General features: G+C 35.8%; 2 protein-coding genes across 2 annotated transcripts; both read left to right on the top strand.

The window, feature by feature from the left end:
- The first annotated feature begins 1,858 nt into the window (after positions 1–1,858).
- Positions 1,859–3,382, top strand: PSAN (photosystem I reaction center subunit PSI-N, chloroplast, putative / PSI-N, putative (PSAN)). Its single transcript, XM_016326542.3, has 3 exons — positions 1,859–2,354; positions 2,950–3,075; positions 3,169–3,382. Exons 1-3 carry the CDS (start codon positions 2,055–2,057, stop codon positions 3,256–3,258), a joined length of 516 nt encoding a protein of 171 aa, XP_016182028.2. The 5' UTR covers positions 1,859–2,054; the 3' UTR covers positions 3,259–3,382.
- A 3,514-nt stretch (positions 3,383–6,896) lies between these two features.
- On the top strand, positions 6,897–7,424 carry LOC148581422 (uncharacterized). Its single transcript, XM_088492375.1, has 2 exons — positions 6,897–6,987; positions 7,180–7,424. Exons 1-2 carry the CDS (start codon positions 6,897–6,899, stop codon positions 7,422–7,424), a joined length of 336 nt encoding a protein of 111 aa, XP_088348501.1.
- Positions 7,425–9,210: the final 1,786 nt, after the last annotated feature.

Below are 9,210 nucleotides of genomic sequence, written 5' to 3'. Positions count from 1 at the left end.
TTTAAAAAAATATAATTATAAGTCAATTTAGTCTTTTCGTCACTTAAACGATGAAGAGTCACTTTAATCATCATGTGTCATATTTAAAGAGCATATTAGCACTATATATCACAAAATAATTGGTACACATATCCTCTCAAAGACATGATATGTTATATTTCATATATTTATGCACTGTCAAATTAATTTCACATCTAAAATCATTTTTATACCTAAAGTTTTAAAAAATAGTCAATCACTAAACAAATCTCTTTTATTTTTTCTTTCATAAATATCAAACTTTTAATATTTTTAATCTTACTAATTTTAATCTTATTTATTATACCATATTCAAGAAAATTCTCTCCATATAAAATAATAAAAATAATATATTATTAATTTTTAAATGCTTTTAATTGTGAATAATAATAATAATAATAATAATAATAATAATAATAATAATAATAATAATAATAATAATAGGACTTTTTTTACTTAAATAAATAAAAGAGAATCTAAAATTATCAGATTTTTTAAAAAGCTACATGAATTTTCTCTTCCTATTATTATATAAATTATTCCAAGACTTTGTGCTTTAAGTTTGGACGTTAAACATTTTAGGATGAGACGATTTATATTTGAATTTCGTAATTCAAAAGCATGTAAATCGTCTTAGGGTATTGTACTTCACTAAATGAGTGTAAATTGTTAAAAGTGTGATCTTTAATCTTTTATTATTCTCTTTTTTATATTTATTTTTGATTCCATTTATAAAATTAATGGTGAGAGATCACATTTTATTCTCTTTAATTGTTAAAAAAAATAGAGAGGATCTATTCCCGATTATGACAACCACTAATACATGATTATAAGAAAGCAAGCTAGATCAAACAAATCCACATCATAGGTTTTTCACCGAAAAATATTTTTGGGTCGGGTCAACGCTGTACAAAAGCATTTCTTTATTTCTGGTCAGGGTATGGGACAAAAAATATTAATTAAAACACCATACCAAATCTAGAGACCACTTATTCTAAACAGACAACCCAATACCCCAACCCAACTAGTTGTCCAAAAACGAAAAAAAAATAACCCAATCTAGTCCACTAAGTAAACCTCTCATTAATAAGCCCATCCAAGAATTCGTCGGCTTTGAACAAATAAAAAAAAAAAAAAAAACAAATGGAGCTGCCAAGCCACCGAGAAAGTCGTTCACAAGGGGCAAAATTCCATGGAACTAACGATCAACGTTCCTCGATTAAGGGGACATCGGATTTTTCTCTATGCTTATTCTGTAATTTATCAGCACTACCACATAAGTTGCTTTGAGAATCTCAGCTATTCACATATTTAATTCAATATCTACACGGTTCAAAATCAATGTCATATTGGTATCGGAAAAATATACTAATACATTAGAAAATCTTTTAAATTTATAACACGTCAAATGGTACATTACATTACATGTTACTAATAAGATACATCAATTAATTATTTTATAATACGTTATACTAACTTGTTAAATTAGCGTAATATGTGATACTTAATGTGACATGCATGATCTAATTGACGAAATGACTAATTTAAGTTAATTGCATTTTTTATAGACTAATTTAAAAGGTTTGATTGGCAAATTTTACTATTGTGTAATCTTTCAAAAACTGTTTTAATCCAACAATTAACGAATAAGTAATAAAAAATATAAACAAAGATTAAAGAGATAGAAAGCGAAAATAAAAAAATTATTGATTGATTATCAATTTCTTTTTTTATATTATAAAGGGAAATACGAAGAAAGTATATTGGAAGTGGGTCCTAAATATAGACGCACCACAGAAACTGAAGTGGGCTCAAAAGAATGCATAGAGAAGCAAGACTTGCCAATAGGAATGAGGCAATCTCACCTTATCCACACTCCTACCACAATCCTTTAATTTCATCCATCATCACTATCACAATCACACTACCTCCTTATCTCCCTTCAACAAGTTAAACCAAAATAACAATAACCCAAGACCAAGAACCACTACACAATCCTAGCCTTAACTTATTAATTTAGTGCTCGCATCATATCCATGGCTGCCATGAACTCCTCTAGTGTATTGGCTTGTAGCTACGCCATTTCGGGTGGCGCTTCCAGTTCCGAGCTCAGTGGCAAGATTACTTCCTTGCCCTCTGTCTCCACCAAGTTGCCTGTGATGAAGGTGAAGGCCCAGCAAGAGAGAGCCCCCAAAGCCATCAAAGAATCTGAATTGGGAACAAGAAGAACCGCTCTTGTTTACTTGGCAGCCACACTTTTTGGCACTGCAGCTGCTGCTTCTTCTGCCAATGCTGGTGTCATTGAAGATTACCTTGAGAAGAGCAAGGCCAACAAGGTCTCATCACATTTTGTTTTTTCTCCTTACTTATTTATTTAATCAATTTTGCAATTATAACTATCAATGCTTTATTTATAATTTTTTTTAAGTAGTCAATTATTAGGTAATTTTTAATTTTTGAGACAAGCAATTTTATGATACTCTAAAAGTATAGGTTTGATTTTTGTTTAAAAGAAAAAGTTTAAACTTTTTGAATAACCTTATAATTTTGTCAAATTTATAATTATTTTTTAGTTTTTAATTGAATCTTTACACATTTTTTATTTTGTAATTAATTTTTTGTCAAAAAAATATTAGAATTAATAAAATATTTCGGCTAATTAAGTTTTTAATCGAGGATATATTTAATTTATAAAAAATATTCTGTTAATTCATATTTTTCAAACGACAATAATTAAATATCATAGAATTCAATTACAAATTTGATTATAAGAACCCACAAAGTCACTAAACCCAACAAAAGAAATTCAACATTTGAATACAAATTATAGTAATTTATTTATATATGGGTGTGTATAAAAAACCAATAGAAGGTAAAAAATTAGGATGTTGGTGTAATTTCTGTTGATGAGATTACCTATTTGATATATAGGAACTGAATGACAAGAAAAGGTTAGCTACTAGTGGAGCAAATTTTGCAAGAGCATACACGGTGCAATTTGGCACTTGCAAATTCCCTGAGAACTTCACTGGTTGCCAAGATCTTGCCAAGCAAAAGGTCGAATATACCCTCTGTTTTTTTATTTCTTTATTAGCAAATTAAATACTAGGTGCTTTGCATTTACCTCTCTCTATTTATTTATTTATGCAGAAAGTGCCATTCCTTTCTGATGATTTGGAGCTTGAATGTGAAGGAAAGGACAAATACAAGTGTGGTTCTAATGTTTTCTGGAAATGGTGAGACTGAAAGGAATCAAGCTGGGCAACAATTTCCGATTCAGTTGTTGATCTCTTTGAAATATGTACCATACTTCTTCGATCTCCTTCAAAAAGTTACTAATTAAAATGCTTTCTTTTGCTACGTATATTCCTATTCTTCTTTTTTTCTTGGGTAACACTAGTGGTGGTGGTTTTTTTCTTCAGTTGGTTGCAATAATGTATAAATATTTAAAATTTATCAGTTGGTTGAATAGGTTATGAGTGAATCTACTTATTCAAATGTATAGAGAACTCGATGTTAATCTCGTTAAAACAGGGAAACCAAGAAAAAAGTAGGCGTCGGTAATAAAAGATTTTAATTATTTTATTAAATATGAGCAGTATTAATCGATCGTGAAATTAGAATTTAGAAGTTAGATACAATGAGGCATATATTGACGCATTTAATAATAATAATAATAATAATAATAATAATAATAAACAGCCTTATTTCGTGAATATTGTGTTAATGTGTAAGTGTTGGTTTGCTTTACACCATTTTATGCCGTGTTTACAAACTAAGAAACAATTTAAATACTTAGTTTAATGTTTTAATAAGTCCCTCCTTTATAAAGCAAGGATAAGCTGCGCCTTTTTATAACCTAAAACTATTTTCTTGACATTGATTGATCTGGTACGGTACGACGGTTCAACAAAAGATTCGAAGTCTAGCTATAACGGATATTGTTCATATTCTCGTCCAATACATAAAAGTCATGTCCAATAATATAAAAAGATCTACTAATAAAGTCAGTACTTTATGATAAACTCGACCTCTTTGAAAAAATCGGACACAAACATAAGAAGGTCAAGCCTCACCTATCCAAAACAAATAGTCACCTCCACAAATTTTTTCTACTATCTCTACCTCATCTAAAAGGTAGATTCCAACAAACTCTCAAGATAAAGGGAATACTTATTCATCAGAAAAGATAGGATTACTTCAACAAAGGTGGTTATCAATTCTACTATAAATACACTGGCACCCCCAGGTATAACTCACGTTCTAATCTACTAAAAACCTGCCTAAAACCCTTGCTAATTTAAGCATCGGAGTCTTTTGCAGATACCACCCCCACCTCCTCACGAGAAACTCAGACAGGTGGCACCTCGACACAACAAGTCGGATGCTGCCATATTAAGGGACATGGACCTCACGTTCAGGCCCAAATCAACGTTTCAGGTAACCTTCGGAACATTGGCGCCGTTGCCAGAGACCTAGGATTCTCTCTTTAACAAATGGCGGACCACGAGTGCAGAGATGGCTATACAACATCTGAGTATAAGCTAGAAAATCAGCTAGAAGATCAAGCTCTCTCGCTTTCGCCTCTACCACCACACCAAGGCCCCCACGGGGAAGGGACCTTAGAAAATCCTCAAAGAAAGATCCAGTCTGAAGTCCACCATCCCGAGGCTGAGGACCAACCTCATACAACTGAGATCCTGGATCTTGTTCATGGCTAGGGGGATCGATTACAACAGCTCGAACATGAGGTTGAACGACAACGAGAAGCAGAACAAGAATTGTAAGGAGAAGTAAGACGGCGAAAGGAGTTAGAAGACAAGCTACGAAAATTGGAAGCTGATATACAAAGGAGGAATACTCGGGCGGAGCATGATGAAAGTCCCTCAGGATGAGAAAATCCGTTCACAGAAGAGATCATGAAGGCTAAAGTTCCTAGGAACTTCAAATCACCTAACATGGATCTCTATGACGGGACGTCCGACCCGAGCCATCATCTCAGTAACTTCAAAAGTAGAATGTACCTGGCCGACGCTTCTAATGCCACTCGTTGTAAAGCCTTCCCAACTACTTTGACCAAGGCGGCCATAAAGTGGCTCGATAGTCTACCCCTCAGGTCAGTCACTAGCTTTGACGACCTGGCAAGAAAATTTTTTACCAGATTCTCCATCCAAAAAGATAAAACGAAGCACGCTTTGAGCCTACTGGGAGTAAAGCAAGAAGTCGGAGAAACCCTTCGTGACTATATGGAAATGTTCAACAAAATTTGCTTGAAAATTTAGAGTCTACCCACCGAAGCTATAATTATGGACCTGGTCAATGGCCTTAGAGAAGGACTATTTTCTCAGTCAATATCCAAAAGATACCCGACTTTTCTGAACGAAACCCAACAAAGGACAGAAAAATACATCAACATGGAGAAAAATTCCCAACTCAGGAACCTCCTTCGCTATTTAACCTACCTATCTATCTCGTGATAAAGAGAGAGAACCTAAGAAGAAAGAGGAGCAAAACATAGAGAAACCTCGAAAATATCACAATTATACTCCTTTTGGGTTTCCTTAGTGGATGTCTACAGAGAGATATGCCATACAGAGAAGCTTCCACCTCCTTATTCGATTAAGCACAAGAAAGCTAGAAGTCAGGTTGAATACTGCAAGTATCATAAGCTCTATGGTCATTCCACTAATGAATGCTACGAATTAAAGAATGTCATCGAAAAGTTGGCCAGAGAAGGCCGACTTGATAGATACCTGGCAGACAGGTTAGACGACCCAAGGAAGAGAAGAAGGGATGAAGAAGGAGGAGATCAGAACGCCCTCCTCACACCCCCGAGCGACATATACACATGATTAATGGTGGGTTTGTAGGAGGAGGAATAACAAAATCCTCACGAAAAAGGCACTTCAAGAAAGTATATCAAGTCGGGGAGGATAATCAATCGTCCGACTTACCCATTATTTCCTTCACTAAAAAAAATGCTCAAGGAATATCACCAGGGCACGACGACCCAGTGGCAATAACTATAATCCTAGCAAACGCCAACCTCCATTGAACTTGGTAGATCAAGGTAGCTCGGTGGATATTCTATATAAACCCGCCTTTGACAAGCTCAGGTTAGAGGAAAAGGATCTAAGGGCATACCCAGATAGCTTTTTTGGACTGGGAGACACCCCAATCCGACCTCTAGGTTACATCTCATTATACACCACCTTCGGAAAGGTGCCAGATCAAGGACACTAAGTGTCGACTATATTGTAGTCAATGTAAGCTTAGCCTACAATGCCGTAATATGTAGGACGACTTTGAACCGACTTGCGATTGTTGTCTCCACCCCACATCTTTGCATGAAATTTTCCACATCTAAAGGGATTGCCACCATCAAAGGAGATCAAAAGTTAGCAAGAAAATGCTATAGCGAGAGCTTCAGCCTGAAAGGCAACTCAGAAGGTAAAGAAGTCAATACAGTCGAGTTAGGTGGAGTCCGAGTTCAAGCAGAACTACGACCTCAACCTGAGGGCAAAACGGAAGTGATACAAATCAGAGACCACCCTGACAAGAAAACGAGTATAGGGGCAAAGCTGGAGGAAAGCCTAAAGAAATAACTTGTTGAATTGTGAAGGAAAAATTCCGACCTCTTTGTCTGGAAAGCCTCCGACATGCCCGGCATTGATCCTGGCCTGATGTCCCACAAATTGGTAGTATACCCGGGATCCTGACCTGTTCAGTAGAAGCACAGAAAACTTAGATCAGAAAGGACACATGTCATAGAAGAACAAGTTCGAGCCTTACTAAAGGCAGGGTTTATAAGGGAGGTAGATTATCCATTTTGGTTAGCTAACGTTGTATTAGTAAAAAATAAAAACGGAAAACGGAGGATGTGTGTCGATTACACTGACCTCAATAAAGCTTGCCCAAAGGATTCTTATCCACTCCCCAACATCAATGCTCTGGTCGACTCCGCCTCAGGTTACAAATACTTGTCCTTTATGGACGCCTAGTCGGGATATAATGAAATTCCGATGTATAAACCAGACTAAGAAAAGACCTCATTCGTAACTCCAAAGGCAAACTATTCCTACATAGTAATGCCTCTTAGATTAAAGAATGCAGGAGCTACCTATCAGCGATTGATGAATAAAGTGTTTTCCTCTCACATAGGAAAACTCATGGAAGTATCTGTGGATGACATGCTTGTCAAGACCAAAGAAGATGGAACACTACTGTCCGACCTCTCAGAAGTACTCTCCACTATAAGGAAGTATGAAATGAGATTAAATCCCTCAAAATTCACCTTTGCAATAGAAGTTGGAAAGTTTTCAGGGTTCATGTTGACTCAAAGAGGCATAGAAGCAAACTCTGACAAATGCCAGGCTATTCTCGACATATTTTTAATAACACGGTGAGACATAAAGGCTGCACCTACAAATGCAAAAAATAAAGAAAACCGTTACTAAGTAAATCAGATGTCATCCCAAAGAGGTCAGGTAAATCAAACAAAATCAAGGGAAAGCTATTCTTTTTTAGAAACTTTCTATAGAGCAAACCAAACGGCGCCTCTTCAATATAACATCACGTCAAAGCGGCACCATTAGGGGAAATGCAACATATAGTTAACAAAAGTTCGTAATTGCAAAGGTACAAAAGCAGAATCTTTATTCACTTCAAACATTTTTTCAAAATGTCTCACACCAAGCATCAAAGCCGAAAAGAGAATCAAAAGCAACGGGAAAAAAAGAGCCAGCAGCGAAGCCAAAGTCCGATAAAAACAATAAGCAAACCCAGGTAAATAAAATAAGGGTACAAGAAAAAGGGAAACAAGACCAACCTCGAAGGGAGACCGTGGAAAAGACGAAAGGCGCATCTGAAGCAGCAAAAATCACGGACGATCCCCTTCTTAACAGCAATGAATGATAGCGCTTCAGAAGATCAAAATAAAAAATCTTGGAAATATGACAAAAGAGAATGAAGTGCACAGGAAAAGTTCTTTGAGAAAGAAGAAATGAAGTCATTTTCAGAAGCAAAGAAGAAGCAAAAGAGTTGAAGAGTCTTTTATAAGAAACAAACAAAGCCAAACGACTCCTTTACCCCTCTTTAAATGTGTGCGGATCCCAAGGAGCGACTGCCGCGCAACGTTCGCCTGTCATTAAGAGGCAACATTCAAATTTTTTGAAAGGATCGTCGGACAACCTGACCTGTTAATGGCACCATGACCAACGTGTAAGACAAAAGCCGAGATGCTTGAGCCCGACCTATAAAAGGAATGGACTCAAGAAGGGGCACTATTCATACCCTGGTCCAACAGATAAAAGCCAGGCCCAATAACACAAAAAGAGCCACCAATAAAGGTGGACTTCATGATAAGCCTGATCTCTTTAAAGAGGTCAGACATTGACATAAGGAGGTTAGGCCTCACCTTCCCAAAACAGGTAGCCACCTCCACAAATCTCTCATACTATCTCTACCTCATCTAGAATGTAGATCCCAATAAACTCCCAAGATAAAGGAAATGCTTATCCATAAAAAAGATAGGATTACTCCAACAAAGGTGGTTATCGATTCTACTATAAATACACTGGCACCTCCCAGGTATAACTCATGTTCTAATCTACTAAAAATCTGCATAAAGCCCTTGCTAACTTAAGCATCAGAGTCTCTTGCAGGTACCACCGTCCACCTCCTCACGAAGAGTTCGGACAGGCGACACCTTGGCACAATAAGTCGGACGCTGCCATACAAAGGGACCTAGACCTCACGTTCAGGCCCAAATCAATATTTCAGGTAACACTCGGAACAGATATTATTATATCCAATTGAAAAATAATGTAATATATGTCGAAATGGGAAAGTGAGAAGTGAATTCTTATATATTGGTTGAGAAATAATCAAGTAAAATGTATAAAAAAATTATAAAGAACAATAAATATATTTCAGCATTTATTTACTCACTTAATTGAGTTAATCTATTGGTTTGAATTCTAAGGTTAAAATAATACAACTTGTTACGTCTTATTTTTAATCATCTGTTATCACTTATCACAAAGAAGCGGAATCACTGAGGTCGTTTCATTCAACACAAGATAACATTATAACCTGTTAGTATAAAAAATTAGATTTTTTCTCAACAAAAAAGCATTTTAATTGCCAATGATTTTGACTACAAGAAGCAGTGTTTCAACTAATAGAAGAAGA

This window comes from Arachis ipaensis, chromosome B10 (assembly GCF_059453495.1).
Source record: "Arachis ipaensis isolate K30076 ecotype BB chromosome B10, ASM5945349v1, whole genome shotgun sequence".
Lineage (NCBI taxonomy): Eukaryota > Viridiplantae > Streptophyta > Magnoliopsida > Fabales > Fabaceae > Arachis > Arachis ipaensis.
The sequence above is the reverse complement of the archived record's forward strand: the minus strand, read 5'-3'. Positions and strand labels throughout refer to the sequence as shown.

Excerpts from the sequence above, each read along its gene's own strand:
- PSAN (XM_016326542.3), top strand. The coding sequence starts at position 2,055 with ATGGCTGCCATGAACTCCTCTAGTGTATTGGCTTGTAGCTACGCCATT. Across the intron at positions 2,355-2,949 it reads AGAAGAGCAAGGCCAACAAG|GAACTGAATGACAAGAAAAG; the intron begins GTCTCATCACAT and ends TTTGATATATAG. Across the intron at positions 3,076-3,168 it reads AAGATCTTGCCAAGCAAAAG|AAAGTGCCATTCCTTTCTGA; the intron begins GTCGAATATACC and ends TTATTTATGCAG.
- LOC148581422 (XM_088492375.1), top strand. The coding sequence starts at position 6,897 with ATGTGTGTCGATTACACTGACCTCAATAAAGCTTGCCCAAAGGATTCT. Across the intron at positions 6,988-7,179 it reads TCTGGTCGACTCCGCCTCAG|GAAAACTCATGGAAGTATCT; the intron begins GTTACAAATACT and ends CCTCTCACATAG.